We start from the raw sequence: 20,809 nt of genomic DNA on the forward strand, positions 1-20,809 counted from the left end.
GTTTCTCTAGCAATTTGGGGGTGGGGGAAGAAAGCCTGGTCCTGATGTGAAATCATACAGAGGTCAGGGCTGGGTCTCCCACCCTTGTGAGAAAGTGGTGAATCAGGGACGGTTTATCAAACGATCATTTTTCCCTTTTGAAACCAGGAGGCAGCAGCTTGGACAATTCTGCAGATGTGCTTGATGAGTTAGGGACAAAAATGGCCCTTCTCTGCCCCCCTCCTCCCCTCCTTCTATAAGGGCTCCCATCGGGGGTCGCTTCTCCCTCCACTGCCTCGCGGGCCCTCCCCTCCCTTCTTCAGTGGTCAGCTGAGACCCCCACCCACTGCTTGCTTTTGTACTCTTGGCCTTTGGACATACTGACAGGGGCCTTTATGAGACCCCAATCAGGACCCCCATGTCACAGGTACCTAGTAGAGACACCAGACCTTTTCAAACAAGGGACAACAAGGAAAATCGGCTGGCCCATTGTCTCTCCTCTGTGCTAAGTGAGATGAAAGGGGCCCGCAGCTCCCTCCCCACAGCCTGGCTGCCAATCACCTCTAGTTATTAAGGTCACAATGTGTAAATTCTTTTGACCTGCACCTAATCAAAGATTCACCGGCCCTTTCAAACCCGAATGGGGAGGAGGGGAGAGATTCCCTCCCATAAACCCAGCAAACTTGCCCTAATAAAATTTCTCTCCGATTCCTTCCCTGCTTCCCATCTCCACCCCCTCACTTCTTCTCACTCCGCCCTCCTCACCACTAGCTTCAAACACAAATGCCAAGCCCCATGGAATTACTACTTCCAAAACCTGAGGAGGATTTGAAATTTTCTATTTAATTCTCTTAAAGTTTTCAGACAGGCATAGTTGCCCAAGCATGCCCAGAACATGGGCAGTCCTTGTGGCTCTGATGTCAAATCTCTCCAAATGTCGAAGTGGTCAGTTGGCCTCTTTTCTCCCCTAAGTCAGCTTCCCTTGCTTTGCCCCAAAACATTATACATGGAGGAAATAAATGAATTCATGACACTCCACACCTTGTCACTTAGCATCTCTAGCTCAGCTGCTGATCCTCCGAACTCAGCTTACCCTGAATGGTTTTGTGAACTGAGCAGGGGGAAGGGAAAACCAACCCCAAAGACGGCAACCCTCAAGGGAAAAAATAACCATAGGGTAGAAGAATAGAGAACAGAACAAGAGTCAAAAGGAAAGAACTTGAGAGAAAGCAAAACTTGGGATTTGTGGTAGTTTGAAAAGTACCAAATGCTGAAATCAAGCCACAGTAAAACGCTTGCAAATCTCCTTGCCTATCAAGGTTATGCATTCTTCCCTTGTCTATCTTATTTATCACTCAGAACAGGGAGGAGGCCTAACAAGCAAGGAGAGAGAAATTAATTTGTGTAACTTGCTTGCGGCTAAGTTGCCCACAGCCATCTCTCACTGGCTGCTCCGCTCTCGGGGCTCCTAGCTCCGCGCCTCCCTCACTGGTGGCTCCTTTGGGCCTCTTGGTTTCTCCTTGCCCGGCTGAGGTTCTTTCTCTCTGAACATTCCTTTGGTGCTGATCACTCGTGTTATTTCACTTGTTGTCTCGAAGCTGCTGCCTTCCACATCTCTACCCCATGTCTGAGTTCCAGGCCACTGTTCCTGGCTGCCTCTGGCCGTGTCTACCTGACTGTCCTATCATTGCCTCAAACCAACATAAATAAAACAGAACTCAGTCTTCTCAAAACCAGGGTCCCCTTCAGTTAGGTTCATAGAGGAACTCACGAGGTCTCTCCCCTTGCCTGCCACGTGCGATCATAACCACTACAGATTTTCTCCTATCTGTTTCTCCTGAATCCCTGGTTGTCCTCCTGGTGCGCCTAGGAGTCCAGACCCTTACTACTAATAAATATGCTCCTGGAAAAGTTTCCAAACAGTAGCAGTCTTCCCCCATCCAAAGTATCCCACACATTGTGCCACCATGTTAATGATTTAATTGCTTTAACCTGGTCACAAACCTTCTGTGGTTCCCAATCATCCCCAGGTTAAAGCCAAACTGCTCCTCAGGGCCTCCAAAACCAGGCCCTAAGCCTCTTCTCCAGCCTCACTGCCCACTTCATACAAAACCCCACCCCAGCCAACCAAACCTGTCCACTCTGAACCCCCAAACTTACACTGGGGCTTCCCCATCCCTCATCCTGTCTTTGCTGATATGTGCGCCCTTGCCTCAAGCTCCCTTCTGCAGCTTAAACAGAGCCGTCCTTAAGACCCACTTCAAATTCCACATCACTCAGTACGTTCCTCTGATTTAACAAAACAGCTACTGCCTTCTGAGTTCCTGCCTACAACCCTGTCGGCTGATGGCCTCTGCACTGCATATATACAGGAATAAATTGTTTGAGTACATGTCTTGTTTTCCCGACTGGACTATGAGCCTCCTGTATAGTAAAAACTGTCTCCTGTACTTCATACTTGCATGTGACCTGGCACACAGCAGAATTCTGGATACATCTGTGTGGCAGGCACTCGGACATATGTATTACATAGAAAAATGGTTCTGAGTTTCCAGAATTTTAATTTATTTCTTTCCCCACAAAAGGTCGCAAGCATGAAGCCTTGTTCAGTGTTGCAGAAGTAAATGTAAGGAAGGACTTTTTCAGGGTGATAGAAATACTCTACACTGAATTGGGGTAATGGCTGCCCAACTCTATAAACTTGCTAAAAACCATGGGACTGTATACTTCAACTATATACTTAGAAGAATAAATTTTATGGTATATAAATTGTACTTCAATAAAATTGTTAAAATAAGAAAGTAAATGTAGGTCCTTTCATCTGTGATTTGAATAACTGTGTAAGGATTCTCTCTGTAACTGCCTGATGCCAAAACAGACATTTAAATGTACTTTATGTTTCTTCTAATTATAAAAACAGGCACATTATTAAAAAGTTAAAAAAAAAAAAGGAAATGGCGGCAGAAATTCACCACATAAGCAATAACTCTGAAGAGACAGTCAAATAATTACTATATTGTTTTGTGACCTTTCATTCAACAATATGTTATGACTTCTTTTGGGAACAATAAATATAAAGCTATACCATCCTTTTCATGGCTACATAGTATTCTATTGGATGAATGTACCATAAAATATTTAACCAGACCACCATTAGTGGGTATTTATGCATTCTTGATATAAGTCCTTATACATACATTTTGTGTACTTGTCTGGTTAGTGCCTTAGGATAAATTCCTATTTGTGGAATTTATGGGTCAAAAGGTTTTCATGTTTTTATTTTGATACTTACTGACAAACCAATGAAATGTTAAAACTCTAACTTTTCCTCTCCTTATTCCTGGACCTGCCCTTGCCAGCCTGTAAAGAAGGGTTTTCCTGGCTACAGACTTCTGACAAGTGGAAGAACCCTTTGAATAATCTGTATTTTTTTTCTGTTAATTTTTTGTTTTTATTCTCAATGACTGCTTACCCTGGGTACTAGTGAGGTTCAAACCAGTCAGGAAAGCAGGCTGCTTAAAACACACTAACCTGTGCATCCCTCTCTCTTTGCCAAATGTTACCAATCTCCCCCTCCTGTCCAGCTGACCCTTCCTTGGGTCACTTACCATAGGACCCCACTCCAGTCACTCTTTTGGTCTCCTCTCATGAGGCTGAGGAGAAAAGAGGCCCAGGCTTGGCTAGAACAGCTAATGCTACAGCTGCACCAGGCAGCAAGAGAAGCACCCTGCAAGAGTGGAGTCCTTGGGAGAAAGAGAGACTCTGGGTCCTGTGCTTTGAGCTGGGCTCTCTCTGTAGCCCCTCAAGGCCATGGTGCAGCAAGTTCAGGGTAAGGAGCACGTGCCAGGTGATGGCTGATTAAATTTGGACAGCATCCTATAGGGAGACAGTGCTCCTGAGACTCCAGAGTTTTGACCAGGCACCACAGGACTGACCTAGGGCAAATTCGAGCTAATCCCTCTTTCAAAATTCCCCAGTCAATGGAAGAGGGAGGGACACTTTCGGCCTCAGGCAGGAAGGGGTATATTTCACTTTGCCCTGCACAGCTCAGCTTTCCCTTCCCTGTTTAGCTATATCCCACGGTGCATGTCGTGTGTGGGACAGAGCCACACACAAAGAAGGGGAAGCAGCCCTCCAGCAATACGGTGGCCTCTACCACTGAAGTATATTCATATTGGAACGCTCTTCCTTTATACTCCCTCTGGTCTCTCTTTGTGTCTTGCTATCTAGCTCAGCTCCTAGAAAGAAGCCAGTCTGAAGCTTCTCACCTGACCACTTGTCATGCCATAATGGAAGTGGTGGCCATCCCCTGCCCATCCCTTCCTCCAGCATCACCAAAGCATCCAGGCAGCTGGACTTCAGTGTCTAGCCTGGAAGCAGAAACCCACCCCTCTAGATGGGGCAGATGAAGCAACGAAATCAAGAGAGGAAAAAGGGCCTGGTAGCCCCACATTATACTTCATCAAGCCTACCCACAGTGTGAAGAGGATCAGAGAAAGCACTGAAGTGAAGCTTTAGCCTGGTTTTAATGCCTTCTCAAAGCAAGCAAGCTCCTGCCTTTGAGATGGGTGCTTTTCAGCCTGCAGAACCCGTGTTGCACTTTGTCTGAAGTGTGCCAACTTTAGATGGGGCGCTGTTTTCAGCCTGCTGTGAAAACCAAAAATGTTATACCATGACCACCATGACCAGTGTTCTAGGAGCCAAATGATGGTTTTGTTGTAGGAAGGAACAGAGGAGACAGCAGAACAAGCTCAGCTGGGCCAGAGACAAATCTGAACACAAGAACATGGAAAAAGGTGTCTGTGTCACACAAAATGGAGTGTCACAACAAAATATGATTTATAATTATATTACTCTTAAAAGTTTTTCTCTCATTACTTGAAATTCTCTTCTGAAAATTAAGACCCTGCTGAAAATTTCAGATGTTACCATATCTCAATTGGAACTCCATCTGCCCTTCCTTTACTTTTTTGTGCACCATTTATATTTCAAATTTGCATCACAAGCTCTGAATAAGGAAAGCTTATGCAGAAAGCAATTTCCTGGGCCAGCATCTCTTGGACTAATATTCCCTTTGCAATTACCATGGCTTCTGCAAGCACATACTCCCCTCCCTCCTCCCCCCCTTCTCTTCCCTCTCTCGCCAGAGCCTTGTGCCTGAGACAAGGTTATCTGACAGGGTATTGTAGACCATGTCACAGACCACCCCCAAACCCCAGCCAGAGAGAGAAGCAAGAACAAGCTGGGAAATAGGGCAAGGACCTTGGGTAGTCAGCTTAATAGGGCACCCCAGAGGCACAGGGGTTTCATCAGTAGCACACAGGCACATAACTCTTACACAGGACAGGGAATAAAACCCTTTCCCCCAAAAGCTCACAATCTGAAACCTCAAAAGAAACGGCTAGAAAGGCACAAGGATTAGCAGATGTCCAATCTACAGAGCCGGAGTTCCTTTAGTACTGACCTGAAGGAAGACCCAAATGTATTTGTTGCCTTGCTGAGGTATAAAACATCCTTTTTTGTCATCATGTAAAAACTCTAGTCAGCACAGCAAAATTCAGAATCAACATAGACCTTTATGATTCACAGCATCTTTACAGCCAGTTTCCCTTATCAGTGGTGTCCACATATTCCACTGCCAGTGGTATATGTACATGGATGTCTACTCTTTTTCCTGACAGTATGAAGAAAATGTTCCAGCTCTTGGATCCCAAGCTTATGACCCCCAAAATGGAAGGACTATAATGAACCTCACTTTGACTCACTGATACAGGGAAACTGTCATGGGCAGCAGAATTCCTATTCTTGGGTCTTAAGCCCATAACCAAGTAGGGCCATGTGCGATAGTCCTGAACTCAGAGAAGGGAAGAAATACTACTGAACTGTGGACTGCCAGCTAGAGATCCTGGGAACAGGACTCTGGCAGAAGGAACAAGGAAAGGCACCTTTTCAAAAAATTTGGTTTGAAATAAAAAGGAAAGCAAGGAACTTAAGACTTGACTCCAAACTGAAATATGGAAATCTGCCCCCAATGGCCTGACAGCCACCTAATTACAGGAGGATGGGGTGGTCCTCCCACCTCTGACATGACCCCCCAATATACAAACATACATTCTGCTACTGGTCCAGGCACACCCCCACCATTGCCATTTTCACGTGGGCCCAGTACAACCCATTCACTACTTACTGCTTACAGAAGTAAGCTCCACTGGCTCAAGAAACTAAAAGCATAGATATTTCACGAAGATCCCTCTTTGACTGATCTGTTACAGCAAACAGGTGGGGAAATCTTAAATATATGAGTATTATCATGACAGGGCCACTGGAACGGATCAGTGCCATAAGTCAGAGAGGGCTAGAAGTTTCCGCCCCACCATCAGGTTCCTCTTTAGCCTTGACAGATCAAACTCAAGCCGAAGCAGACGAGAGAGATCAGTTCAGTCTCTGAGCCAAAGGTCTTCACAGTGAGGGACCAAAGCTGCCCTGGCTGGGCCTCTGCCGGCCCGTGTCCCAGATTAATCACCACCAGGCGGGGCCTGGACACCAGCCTGCAATCTGAGCCCAGCAGCACCTGCACAGGGGTCGCCCTGGCTCCTCCCGCACTCCCCTTGGGCAGAACTCCAGGGCATGAGGGTGTCCACCTGTTGACTAGGTTACCTGGAACAGGAGGGCAAGACATTCAGCCATCTACAATCCTGCAAATAAGTCACGGATGGTTTGAGTGGATTAGAGAAGTAAGAGAGGAAAGTGGCAGTGAATCGAGTAGTGAAGTTAAGGCTCCAAGGGAAAGGAAACCCTCAGCCTCTGAACAGAAAGGGAGAAAGGCCCCAAACCCCTCTCATTACTGCCTAGAGAGCATATCTAGCCTGAGACCAGCTGTGGGTGCACTAAGCCCTCTGAGGTTATGAACTGAGATGCTTCATGAATGGGTGGTACACATTCTCGTCATCTACAGGATACTGATGGGAAGGAGATCAAAGCAGGGATGTATTTTCAAACACCCCCGAATGCTGCCAGATATGCCAGTGTGCAAGGAAGCTTAGAAACATTCACTCTGAGGGTGTAGGAGTGCTTCCTCTGGATGCCAAGACCTCAGAAAACAGTTTCCTCAAACGATCTCCTAAACCAGCAAGCTGTTTCAAACACATGTACCTCAGACCTGGTAACCAAGTGCGGAGTGTTTGCACAGATCTATGTGGGAAAGCACTTTTTAGGGCCAAAGTCCCCTATTTTAAATTCTTCTCAGATGGCAATCTCTTTTATACTGTTGCTTCTCTGGCTAGGAGGAAGTATTCTTGAAGCTAAAAGAAAATCAAAAGGAGGAAGGTAAGCATGAAGATCTGTATCTTACAGCAATCTGTCCCAGCCCGACCTGTGATATAAGGAGATACCACTCATGGATTCCCCCTTTCCACATGCCCCAAGGCCCCAAGGAAGGAAGGGTGGGGAGGAGTCTGAGTCAGATTGGAGTGTGTGTCCCCTAAAGAGCAGAGAGAAGTACAGGTCAGATAAGAGAAGGCACCTCTGCCACACGCCTTCCCTCTAGGAGGAACCCCCACATCCTGAACGATACACCTTGTACCTCCAGAGCTCCATCTCCAGGAGTTCCCTTTGAACTCTGGCTGCAATCCAGAGTTAGGATAGAGCAACAGCTACAATTACACACTTGCTTGGAGGGGGCAGGGGGGGGGGGGTGCTGCATGTGACAGGCCATGAAAGGTCCCCGCCTATAAAACAGACTGGAAAACAAACCCTTAATTTAAATGTTAATGAAAGTGCTGTGGAGACATCAGAGGCTTCCCGGCTGCTCAGAGAACAGCTACACCAGCCACAGAATTTATGGCTCCCCTTCACCCTCCTGCCTCCCTCTCTGCCTCATCACCCACTGAAGTTTAAAGAGTAAAAAAAAAAAAAGAAAAAGCTAATTTTAACATTAACTCCATGCTTCCAACTTGGGATGTGATTGCTACATTATCTGTCGGCAGAACAGTGATCAAAGGTGGAAAAACACAGGCACATCGCACACACAACCCGGAAGAGTCAGCCACAGCTAAAGCAGGAGAATTACCTTCTCTCTTCCTGGTGAGGGAAGAGCAGAAGAAATGGCAGTGCAGCGGGGCCTGGAGCCAGGCAGTGCAGGCACAGAGGAGACCTCCAGTGTGCTACTACCCCATCTGGGGGCTCAGCACACCATGTTACCCATTTGACGGGTCTGTCTCTCTCTCGTCTGACTATGCTGTATGGTTCGCTGTTGTTTCCCCAAGGTCTAGCACACAGTAATGCTTAAGTATCTGGAGAGAGAGGATGGAAGAATGGTGGAGGGGAGAGGGAAGCAGAGACAGATGGAGAAAGGAAGCGTTTAAGCACTGGGACAGAGGTCTGGAAACGCAGGGGCCTGGATGCATCAACTGTACGCTCAGTATCCCACCTGCTGCAGCAGCCTCTATTTCTATTTGTGGTGTTTTATTTAAGTGAGCTCTTGACAACTGAGCCAACCTTTCTGGCCAGCCAGGGAAGGATTCGCTCCCACAAATGGATCTGGGCCGGCCAGGGCTGGCTGGGTGGCTGGTCTCAGGCCAGCAGCTCAGCACATGAGCCTCCCTGTGCCCATCCTGCTCTGGGTAGTGGCAGGAATCCAGGGTCTTGAGGAAATGAAACCCACCCCTATGGCATTTCATTCTTGCTACTGATGGATACCTGCCGGAGAGGTTTGGCTGAGCACAGGCAGTGAACTCGAGGGTGGCAGGCACTGCACTGAGATTCAGCAGGACCAGACTCTGATTCAACTGTATCCCCACACCAGTCTTTTTTGGTCATTTCAGGCTGGACCAGGGGCCCACCTAGTATTACCCGAACTGCCTTCTTTCTCTGGGAGTCATGCCTCCCTTTCCACCATGCCAGCCACTAGCCCCTCCACGGTGTCTTTGTGCCTCTGATTTTCTCATCCAGGGTCACCAGATGTAGAAGGCCCTCCCATGTGCTCTGTAGCCTGGCAAAGGGGGACATCAGGTCACTTCTTGCCTAGGGAAGGTCTCCTTTCTCTAGACATGCCCCAGAGGGAGCTTCCTTCTGCCCTGACCCTGGAAAGGGACATCAGAGAGATCCTTGAGTTGGCTATGGACTACGCCAGTGGTAGGACCAGCCACAATGTGAAGCACACAGTCATCTCTCAGAGTCTTTCTTCAGGTTGTCAAGGTCAGGAATCCTCCTCAAGGCTGGCTCTCATCACCAACCAAATAAAGGAAAACTTAGAGGCACAACCTTTACTTCTGATTCATCTCTCCCTAAAAGCACTGAGAGGGGTATGAAGCCCAGAGCCAGAGCATTGCTGAACCACTGGGAGCCAAAAGAATCCAAACTGAAAGTTGGCTGCCTCCTTTTCCAATCTTTCAAACCTCTCTATTCAAGCAAACTCCAGATGCAATTACCTTTCATTGAAGAAAGGTGTATTTTAACAGGCAGATGAATATGCGTCTACCACACACACAACACACAGTATACCCTGTAGCCACTGGAACAAACGCACTGCTCTCCCCAGAGACCCACTCCCTTACCAAACAGGACACAGGGGCTGCTTTCCTTCCAGACTCTCCCTCACCTCTGTGAGAAGTGAAGCAAGAAGCGGCAGCTGTTCCCTCAAAACCCTCCAGAGGCTACAACTCACCTTACAAATTTGAATCGGTACATTTCATGCAGACTTGGACTAATCCCGCCCAAAACAAACAGGCCACCACAGTAAGCAAAGTTACACAAAATTATATTGTATATTTAATAGCACAGCTAAGTCAAGTTTCTACACCTATACCACTCATATATTTCCCTAATGACAGAAACAAGAGAGAAGGAATTAAAAACCAAGTGTCCTGGGAAGCCTTCCTGACCACATTCCCTCGCCTGATAGCAAGTATTGCTCAGAGATGAGGAAAGGATTCTGCTGGGCATCTCCATTTTCTTGGAGGCAATAAATATGGAGCTGTGGGCTCCTCTCTCTCCCCCTTCCAAGCAAGCAGGGCAAGTGGGTCTACAGATTCATTTCACCACCAGGGCGCCATAGCTGGCTTGGAGAGGGCCCTGCAAACTGAAAAGCTCTGAGCATTCCCCCTCCTGGGTGGGACAAGCATTGTCAGCTGCCAGAGGGAGCCCAGGCCGCCACTGCATACTGCCCTTCTCCCCTCCTCTCTGTGGCTCTCCGGCCTCCAGGAAGCGAGAATGTTCCCCAGTCCCACATAGGCCATGGCTACTGTCCAAGACACTGGTGGATGAGGCACAGCAGTGGCCCATGTCCGGCCTCGTGACCCTCCCTCAGCACCACAGGATGTGGCAATAGGCTAGAGACCCCAGCACCAGCTGCTGCCCTTCTGGCCCACTCACATGGGCCTGAGCCTCAACTTCTTCTGCCAGGACAGGGTGGCACTCCCTCCCCTCAACCAGAGACAGCCTAGTTTCAGGCACTTACCATTGTCTGGCAACCATTACAGTTGTGTGCCATCTTATCCCCACTGCTGAGTAAGACCCTTGGGGGAGATGTCACATAGCAAGGGCTTGGTCAACACATGGAATAAGGAGGAAAGGAAGCAAGAAAGGAAGAGATTGAGATTGAGTCTTTAACAGCTCTGCATTTCCTCACTCTTGAGTATTTATAATTTCTAAATGGCATAAAATGACTTGCACATTTTTAAAGCTCTGCTTTTCCGTGTTACTCCTGGAAAAGTGCTCAGAATCCAAAGTCACCTCATGAGGTTACATCTCTGAGGCCAAATGGGTTGAACGTATTTCCGCCCCACAATCACACCCAGACATACACCTTACGCCCCCCGAACCCCTCCAGCACCTCGCTTCTACTCCATCTCAGCCTGCCTTCCTCTGCTCATCAAACAGCTCCAGGCTGGGCCTCCCAGGAAGAGGGAGGAAGAGGGCTTCATCTCTAAGTCATGAATCTTAAAAACGGGATTATTGGTGTCGGGACAAGACGATGGACAGGACAAAGAGGAAACAGTCCTTGCCTGCCAGCTCCTGTGGAGACCACTGGCTTTCCTTCTGTGTTTCTGAGTGCCTACCACAGCCCTAAACACACAGCCAGCATGAGAGACCATCCTCCACGACGGGTTGCAAATCAAGAACTCAAGGTAGTGGAAGGAAGGAAAGATGACCTTTGGACATAGGACAGAATACCTGCTTTCTCCCAGCCATAAGCACCTCAAATTAAGCCTGGGACTTGAGTTTTCATGTTTCATAATACAAGTGTCTTAAGTACACACATACGAAAGAAAGAAAGGCAGAAAAGCTGAGCTCAAAGATAAATATGAATAGCTCTGACAAATGATTTTCAAGAGAAGAAAGAGATTGAGAAAAGAGATGTGCTAGGTCTCCTAAGTGCCCAGCTTCCTTCTAACTGTGTGAGAGAGCAGCGGGGGGGTGAGCCCTCTCAGGTAGGCCCGGAGGACCTGGCCTGGGAGACAGCTGCTGCCCACCTCTCCGCATGTTCTTCATGGGCACATCACAGTAGTGACACCACAACCATACTCAGCAGGGAAGGGGGCAGGGAGGGCGCAGAGGGCAACCATCAAGGGCAGGAACACTACAGGGGAGAGGGGAGGAAAGAGATTCCTGCTGAGTCACCACCTCAAGAGGACTGCAAGAGAGCAGTGTGACTCCGTGGGGGCCGGGAGGAGCCCAGCGAGGTGGACACAGGAGGACAGTAACATCACGAAACAAATGCTATTCCAGAGAGGAAAGAGTCTGGTTGGCATAGTATAGGCCTTCCACTTCACAGAATTATTTCCTAATTCATTATTTGGGGTCATCTTCACAAAAATGTCATAAGGTCTATAAGGGAAAGAGTATTCACAGAAACTGAGACTCAGAGAAGGGGATGACCTACCTGAGGCCACCTGCTAACTAGTGGCAAACAGAACCCCAGTCTTCCAGAACAGACCCTGAGAGGCAGTGTCTCCCCAGACTGGGAAAATGGTGAGCTTACTGAAAGGTTTAAATTCATGGACAAAGTGAGAAGAAATGGATCTAATAATGAGATGAAGAGGTCCCTATCCCAGTGTGTTCTGGGGTAATAGAAAAAGGGGCAGAGATAATATCAGCATATACCATGGTCATCTGATGTAAAAAATCCCAAATGTGAACTACTATTAAAAAGAGTCCAAGACACCATCTGTGGAGTTAGGGAAAAGGTCATCTCAGACAATTGTGAGCAGGAGCTGAAGAGTGACTGTAAGAGGCAAGTAAGAGGCAAGACAAGAAGATTCTGAAGGAGAATGTGAAGAAAACACAAGACTAGGTTTTCACCAATGATGAGGCACATCAAGGACTTGGCAGAAGATCTGGCACAGAGCAAATGACAACTAAAAGTTAGCTGCCAGGACAGTGGCTGTCACAGAACAGTACTAGTACTAGTTAAAAAAAAAAAGCTAGGTCCTTTCTCAGAGCCATTTGTTGTGATCCAAAATGGTTCTAATGTCCTCAACCTCCTTTGTTGACACATTTTCAACAGCTGCCATGTTCTATTCTGTTAAGAGGTAGCCTAACAAATTCCAGAGCAAGTGGCTGAAGTAAAGGAACACAGGGATGGTGGGGGGGCTAGCAGAGCCTGTGTTCTGTGGCCTAAATCTCTAGCTCTGAAGAGCTTCCCTCTACCATTGACCCCACCCGAGCCCACCTTGGTCTCCTGAAGGCAGCAGAAGTCCACAGGTCACCACCAGGACTAAGTCACCAGTCTGCTTGTCCCCTCCCAAAGACTGTCCTGCCTTCCTTCAATCCTAACATATATCCAACCCATAGGCCCCCCAAGCCTGGCTAACTGATTCTAAAAGGGGCAACTGAGGCGGGGCCAAGCTCGATGGCTCCATTTTCCACCTTCGCTCCCACACACTTAGGCCTCTTTACTCCCTGCTGGTCCTTCCTTCCCTCTTTCCTAGGATTGCTAGAATGATTTGTTCTGAACAGCGACAGGTTTATAGGTTAGCCGACACCTCCGCTCTGTGGAATTTTAATTAACTTCTCCCATCGTCAGTATGCTAAGGAATGGGGTCTCCATTCTCTGGGGTCAGCAATGTGTTTCAGGTCCTGCTATATCAGCCGTCAAATTGAAGAATTAATGACGTGGCTAATCGGCTCTAATTCTTTAGGAAGAAAAAAATTTGAAAGGGAATTGTGGAAGAGGGCAAGAGGAGGGGCGCAGGCTCCAAGGGGTGAGGAGAAGGGAGCTGAAGGGGGCTGAGCAGAGGGGGAGTCAGCTCTCTCATAAAACAGGTAACTCACTTAAATCCAGCGTTGGAGGGTAGCAGCCCTGCGGCTTTCCCATTGATCATCTGGTGGGGACTGAGGGTGAAGGCAGTGGGGGAAGACCCTAGATAAGCACTCTGATAGGACAGGTGCAAGGGAGAGAGCCTATGTACTTACTGGGGAGGAGAGAGGCTCTGCCTTGGTTCAAGACAGCCTAGAAAGCAGAAGTCAGGATGCAAAGCTCACTCATTCACAGGTAAAGCTAGCGAAATATTAGGCAGGACAAAGGACAGGGCAAAGCCACCATCAAAAATTTGGCACTTCTGCTACAACTGTCAATGAATCTACTCCACATACATGTGTTTGGATGAGGGCCCAGCTGAACATAGGCCCTGAGCCTCTCCTGATGAATCAACTCTCTAAGGGCTACTCAAGAAGACATTTTCCAAGTGGAATAAACCACAGATGTGAGTTGTGAAAGCAGGCTGGCTGGTGCCCTCACCTCCCAGGGGTGCTGAGAGGCTCTGCTTTGCAAGCAACCCTAGAGGGCATCTGCTCAAGAAAAGACACTCTTGTAACAGCTGTACTCATTACATTCTAACATAATGTCTTCTCCTTCCCACTTCTGGGGTTAGATGCTTAGGAAGTTAGCCTCTAAATGGTTTTCTCCACCCCATGCATATATGAAGTGAGCCACAGACCTTAAGTCTCTGGAGGATTTTCCAAATCTCCAGAAGAGTGGCTCAAAGGAACCTAGAATACACAGGTGGAAGATTTTCTAGCCCACCTGACTTCCTAAAACAAAAGCATTGTTATACGGGACAAAATCATATCCAAAAACGTCTCCCTTACCTGAGTAATGGGCTGATAGCAATGGACCAGACTCGGTCTTCAGTCTGGATGGTGTGTAAGCACTGCCCCAGTCGGCCTGTGGCCAAAGGCCATACCTGGAAACAGGAGAGGAGATGCTCTCGTTGGCATTGCCCGGGATCGGGACAGGGGAGAGCGAAGATGTACCATGTAGGGTGACTGTCCCTTAGGAGGAGGCGAGGAAATTGGGAAACCTTTCTGTCCTGCATACACAAAACTCAGCCATGTAACAGAGGAGCCTCGCCAGCTTCTGGCTAGCCTACCACCCAAACAGACCCTGGCTCTCTCCTTAACTTCCACCAGATAGCCTGATTTACCAGTCACTTTTATACCAGGAAATCAGAAGGTCCACAATCCTCAGCTGAGACTTGAGGAGAAGAGGGAGGAGCTGCGGCTCACCTCTTAGCAACCTCCTCCTGTTTGTGGATTTTCCTTTCTCTGATCTCTCACCAAGATTGTACTTTGGAGAGGTAGGAAGAAGATTGAGGCACAGTATGGGGGGACAGAAGTTGAATTAGAGGGAGGAATAAAAAGAAAGATGCAAGGGAAGGGAAGAATGGAAGAAGAAGACACTTCAAAGAAGGAAGGTGGTGTGTTCTTGTTTGTTTGTTGATAATGCCCAGGATCCAATGCTATTCATGTCAGCAGGGAATTTAGCACCTAGTGTCACCAAAAGTAGCAGAAAAGCTTAACTCTTTAAAGCTTCCATATCTCCTACAGGTTAAAAATATTGCTTGGAGCACATTATCTGGTCCCTATCAGTCAGGAATGTACATTAGCAGCCACTCTGGGCTTAACTCTAATCAACACTCACAGAGCCCTCTCAGCGGCCGGTGCATTTAGAAATCTCCCATTAAGCATGGGCCCCCTCACCTCACCCTACCCGAGATGACACACTCAGGGAAATAAGCCTCTAACCAAACAGAAAAGAAACCTCAGATGTACACGGCTGTCCCCAGACAACAGCCAAGGAGGGATCCTAAGGCAGCCAGCTGGATCAATGACCTCTCAAGGTCCCTGCGGTGCTATAAGGGGAACACACCGAAGTCAGGACCTTAGATGGAAGAGCTTTCAGGAAACATTCTTTGAGTTTAAGGGTAGGTGATGGATACGGGGTGGTCCTGCTTTCTTAGGGTCACACGATATGTTTTCCCTATAAAAGGAGAAAGTGTTTTAAATTTTTATGTGTGTATCAAGGGGGCAGGAGGGTATGAGTTACTTTTCCCAACATAGAGAAAAGAAAAAAAAGTTTAACAAGAAGATCCTGATCAAGGAAGGGTAGAAAACAAAGATAAATACCACAGCTGTCCTGCAGTGCCCCCATTCCGGCCTGCTCTTCTGGATCTACAGGCAGGCTGTTTCGGCGGGAGCTAGATGCACTTCTAATGTCCTCTTTCAGACAGTCCCAGCTTGGAAGAGTCTGCCTTTTCCCTGATTCAAACCCTAGGAGGCAGGGTCTTGCTTTGCAACAGTGAGGGCAGCATAGGGGAGGAATAAGGACTCTGATTACAAAATCTATGAAGACAGCACGAGCGCTGAATTTACTAGTGCCCTCCATGAAAGAGCTGGTGGAGTCTTAGATTGCACAAGCCACAGAAGAAGGTCCCTGGTCTCCAGGAGTGGCTCCAGATGCATGCTGCCAATTCTGAGCATGTTCTTGGGAAAATGATCCCGCTGGCCTGCCCCAGCAGCCCACTGGCCACCAGAAACATGAGTATCATGATGCCTAAGGACAGAAGTTGACAACAATATGTGATCATATCTTCACCCTCAGCTGTCAAATCCAAAACTGACCCATCCTTGGAGAAGATGTAACTCTGTGGGAGGAGACATTTATGCAGTGCTTTTAAGAAGCAGTTGGAGATATGTAGTAAGACCCTTAAAACAACCAAATCCTTACACTCAGTAATTCTATTGCTGAGACTCTAGCCAAAGAAAATAATCCTAAAATAAAGAAAAACCTAAATGGTAAACATATTCCACGCAGCCTGCAGTTACAGAAAGAGCACATGTGGGTTTTGGTATCAGACAAATCTAGGTTTCAACCCTAGTTACTTATTATCTCTGATCTTAGGGATGTTTTTGTAACTTAGCCTGTTTCCTCATGAGTAAAATGGGAAATAATACCTACCTTTCAGGGTTGCTGGGGGGAAGAGTAAAGCTATGGATAAAGCACCTAAGCAATGCAGCATTTGGCAGGCACGAGGCCCTCAGTTATGCTGATTCTTATTATTATAGGAGAAAAACTGGACAGGAACACCCAGCAGGAAAAATAGTAATTAAACTATGGTAAGTCCATTGTGAAACAATCAAAGATGACACAAATGATCTGTAATAATGGAAAACCTCATAAAATAAAGCAGATACAGCAGGGCATATCAGGCATCTAAAACATAGTATGAGCATAATTATGTAGGGGGGAGAACTATCCTAAAGGATAAAATGAGAAAATGCAGACAGACACACCTCGGAGATGCAGCAGGTTCGGATCCAGACTGCCCCAACACAGCAAACATCACAACAAAGTGAGCCAAATGAATTTTTGGTTTCCCAGTGCATATAAAAGTTATGTCTACAATATACTATAGTCTACTAGCTGTGCAGTAGCATGATGTCTAAAAAAAACAATGTATATATGTTAATTTAAAAGATTTTACTGCTAAAAAGTGCTAAGCATCCTGAGCTGTCAGTGAGTTGTAATCTTTTGCTGGTAGAGAGTCTCGCCTCGATGTTGGTGGCTGCTGACTGATCAGGGTGGTGGTTGCTGAAGACTGGGGTGGCTGGGGCAGTTTCTTATAATAAGACAATGATGATGTTTGCTACAACAACTGACTCTTCCTTTCACAAATGATTTGTCTGTAGCATGTGATGCTGTTTGACAGCATTTTACCCACATAGAACTTCTTTCAAGACTGGCGTCAATCCTCCCAAGCCCTGCTGCTGCTTTATCAACTAGGTTGATGTAATATACTCAATCCGTTGTTGTCATTTCAACAATCCGTTGCTGTGATTCTTCACAGCATCTTCACCAGGAGTAGATTCCTTCTCAAGAAACCAATTTCTTTGCTAATACACAAAAAGCAACTCCTCATCCATTAAAGGTTTATCATGTGACTGCAGCAATTAAGTCACATCTTCAGGCTCCACTTCTAATTCTAGTTCTCTGGCTTTGCCCACCACATTCACAGCTACTTCCTCCACTGAAATCTTGAACCCCTCAGAGTCATCCATGAGGGTTGGAATCAACTTCTTCCAAACTCCTGTTAATGTTGGTAGTTTGACCTCTTCCCACAAATCATAAATGTTCTCATGGCATCTAGAATGGTGAATCCTTTCCAGAAAGTTTTCAATTTACTTTGCCCAGATCCTTTAGAGAAATCACTATCTATGGCAGCTATAGTATGAAATTTATCTCTTAGTAAGACTTGAAAGTTGAAATGACTCCTTGATCCATGTCTACAAAATGGATGCTGTGTTAGCAGGCATGAAAGCAACATTAACCTCATTGTCCATCTCTACCAGAGCTCTTAGGTGACCAGGTGCACAGTCAATGAGCAATAATATTTTGAAAGGAATCTTTTTTTCTGAGCAGTAGGTCTCCACAGTGGGCCTCAAATATTCAGTAAACCATGTTGTAAACAGATGTGCCATCATCCAGGCTTTGCTATTCCATTTATAGAGCACAGGTGGAGTAGATTTAGCATAATTCTTAAGGGCCCTAGGATTTTCAGAATGGTAAATGAGCATTGGCTTCAACTTAACGTCACCAGCTGCATTAACCCCTAGCAAGAGAGTCAGCCTATCCTTTGAAGCTTTGAAGCCAGACATTGACTTCTCTAGGTATGAAAGTTCTCGATGGCATCTTCTTCCAAGAGAAGAATGTTTCACCTACATTGAAAACCTGCTGTTTCATGTAGCCACCTTCATTCATTATCTGAGCTAGATCTTCTGGATAACCTGCTGGAGCTTCTACAGCAGCACTGGCTGCTTCACCGGCACTTTGATGTTCTGAAGATGCTTCTTTCCTTAAACCTCATGAACCAGCCTTGGCTAGCTTCAAACTTTTCTTCTGCAATTTCTTTATCTCTCTCAGCCTTCACAGAATTGAAGAGAGTTAGGGCCTGGCTCTGGATTAGGCTTTGGCTTAAGGGAATGTTATGGCTGATTGATCTCCTATTTTGACCATTAAAACTTCCTCCATATCAGCAATAAGGCTATTTCACTTTCTCATCACTTGTGTGTTCACTGGAGTAACATTTTTAATTTCCTTCAAAAAGCTTTCCTCTGCAGTCACAACTCATGCAGGCTAACTGTCTGGCACAAGAGGCCTAGCATTCAGCCCATCTTGACTTCTGACATGGCTTCCTCACTAAGCTTAATCATTTCTAGCTTTTGATTTAAAATGAGAGACGTGTGGTTCTTCCTTTCACTTAAGACACTTAGAGGCCACTGTAGGGTTCTAAATGGCCTAATTTCAACGCTGTCATGTCTCAGGGAATAGGGAGGCCTGAGGAGAGGGAGTCAGATGGGGAACGGATGGTCTGTGGAGCAGTCAGAACACATACATTTGTTGATTAAGTTTGCTACCTTATACCCAAAAACAATTACAATAGTAACATCAAAGATCACTGATCACACATCTCCATAACAAATATAAAAAATAATAATGAAAAGGCTTGAAAATATTGTGAGAATTACCAAAATGTGACACAGAGACACAAAGTTAGCAAATGCTGTTGGAAAAATGGAACTGAAAGACTTGCTCAACACAGAATTACCACAAACCTTCAACTTGTAAAAAAACCTCAATCTCTGCAAAGCACAACAAAGTGAAGTGCAATAAAACAAGGTATGCCTATAAATGTAACATGCTTAGCACTGTGCCCGGTTACATTCTATACTATCATAGAACAAACAAGCAAATCTATGCATTGAAAAATAACTAAAAGAAGACAAAACAAGTTCAAATGTTCCCTCATTCATAAAGTCTCCTATTCTAAGCCAGCTGTGACCTCTCCAACCTCGGAACATTCTGGCCTTTTCCCTGAGCCTTAGATTTCCCAGTCCTGGCCACTTCTGATCAGCTTCCTAGCTGGTGCACACGTGTCTCAGCTCCCCTTGAGGAGAGAATCTATATCTTCATCACCTTTGAATTGTTTTGTGCACTAAGCCTCACATACAGTAGGCACTTGTAAGAATGAAAGAATAAAGAAATAAAGGAGGCAATGAAGGAATAGTCAGTACCAATCTAGGCCCACCAAGAACATAAGCTACCGTCCTATCACATCTCAGCCCCACTAAAGCCCAAGAGGCAATCCAAGCTAAGTCACAGTAAATTTGAAACTAGGTGGGTGGAAGGGAGGAAGAGAACTCTCTCTTCTGGAAGGAAGAAAATATTTAAGTTCCCTTTACCCCAGTAAAACAAATCTCTTTCCTAAAACACAGCACTTCCAACAAACAGGCTACAGATGTTTACAGGCAAACATGTCTAAGTTCTTACATTAGTTCACATATATTAGAAGCCTCGAAAAGCAGCTATAGAATTGCAGATGCCACCAAAAAGACATGGAGAGTCAGTTATAAAAGACTAGCTGTGGTACATTGTTTTTCTTGTGAAACCTTCATAAGAGTGCATATCAATGATACCCTAATAAATAAATAAATAAAAAGCAAAATCCCAGCAAATGGTGACTATAAATACAGGCTTTTATTTCTATTTTGAGAATTTAAAAAAAAAAGGCTACCTGTGGTTATGTGGAAATGGGCCAGGAAGATGAAGGTGGCTAAATGCAAAGATAACAGAAAGGAGGAACGGAAGGAGCACCCAGAAAGCCATTAAAGATAAGCTGGCACTGGGGAGTCCCAAGACTGCTGGCAAGCCTTCTGATTTGAAGAACTGGGGGAGAATTCTGTTACTGACCTAAAAGGAATAGGATGTACTGCACTGACAATTTCAGAATTAGCAAGTACTGCTTTTAATGCCTGAAAAAAAAGCTAAGCCACTAAATAGGGCTGAGTTGGCACTTGAACATGGAACTAACCCAATATCCCAAATAAAATTGCTATCATTCTTCTACTGTAGCAGTCAGTACCCCTGAATAGCTACCCGTGGTCATAAAGCTTAGTTTCATACTGCTCTGGATGTCAGACCATAGACAGTAGGAGAGCAGAAAGAGATGTCACTGAAAAGACCTAGGGGAAGCTTGAAGCCACGTCAAGAAGATGCTAGAATGAGATGAGAATATCTGGGTCAACAAGCCTCAAAAGCTTTCTATGCTGACTGGCTTCTGAGCAGTAGAGCAAGTTAAGGCCAGTCTCTTTGCAAGGAATGGCATGACAGTGACCAATCAGAAACCGAAGTAAGAAGTGGGGATTGGGGGAATGGGAAGCAGGTAATACGAAGCTCAGTTTCCAGGTCAGTCAAAAGATCTCGACTTTTCTCAGGCTCCCTGGGTTGGTATACATGTCTCTCTGACAAAGTACAAAGTGTAAAGAAGAAAATAGCAAACTTCTATAAATAGACACATATTTAGTCCTTATCTACATAAATTGGTGACATTTTTACATGAAGGAGTGGTCACTAGAGGGTACACAGGGTTAGAAAAGTTAGTGAGTAAAAGATGCAACTTCCCCCTCCTGAGCCCCCTCCCTATGTGTCTTAGAGGCCCACTTGCTGACACAGACAAGCATTTCGCTCCTGTTAGCACTACGAAGTCTCCAGATG

General features: G+C 46.1%; 1 protein-coding gene and 1 pseudogene across 2 annotated transcripts in view; both read right to left on the reverse strand.

The window, feature by feature from the left end:
- The window catches only part of FBXW4 (F-box and WD repeat domain containing 4), a 76,571-nt gene that overhangs the window by 35,122 nt on the left and 20,640 nt on the right, over positions 1-20,809 (reverse strand). For both annotated transcript variants that reach the window (XM_036898950.2, XM_057506240.1), the window contains exon 5: positions 14,068-14,162. In XM_036898950.2, coding sequence (XP_036754845.2) covers positions 14,068-14,162 — 95 coding nt within the window. The remainder of the gene's footprint in view (positions 1-14,067; positions 14,163-20,809) is intronic.
- Positions 14,169-18,600, reverse strand: LOC130684518 (tigger transposable element-derived protein 1-like; annotated as a pseudogene).

Source organism: Manis pentadactyla, chromosome 8, assembly GCF_030020395.1.
Source record: "Manis pentadactyla isolate mManPen7 chromosome 8, mManPen7.hap1, whole genome shotgun sequence".
Lineage (NCBI taxonomy): Eukaryota > Metazoa > Chordata > Mammalia > Pholidota > Manidae > Manis > Manis pentadactyla.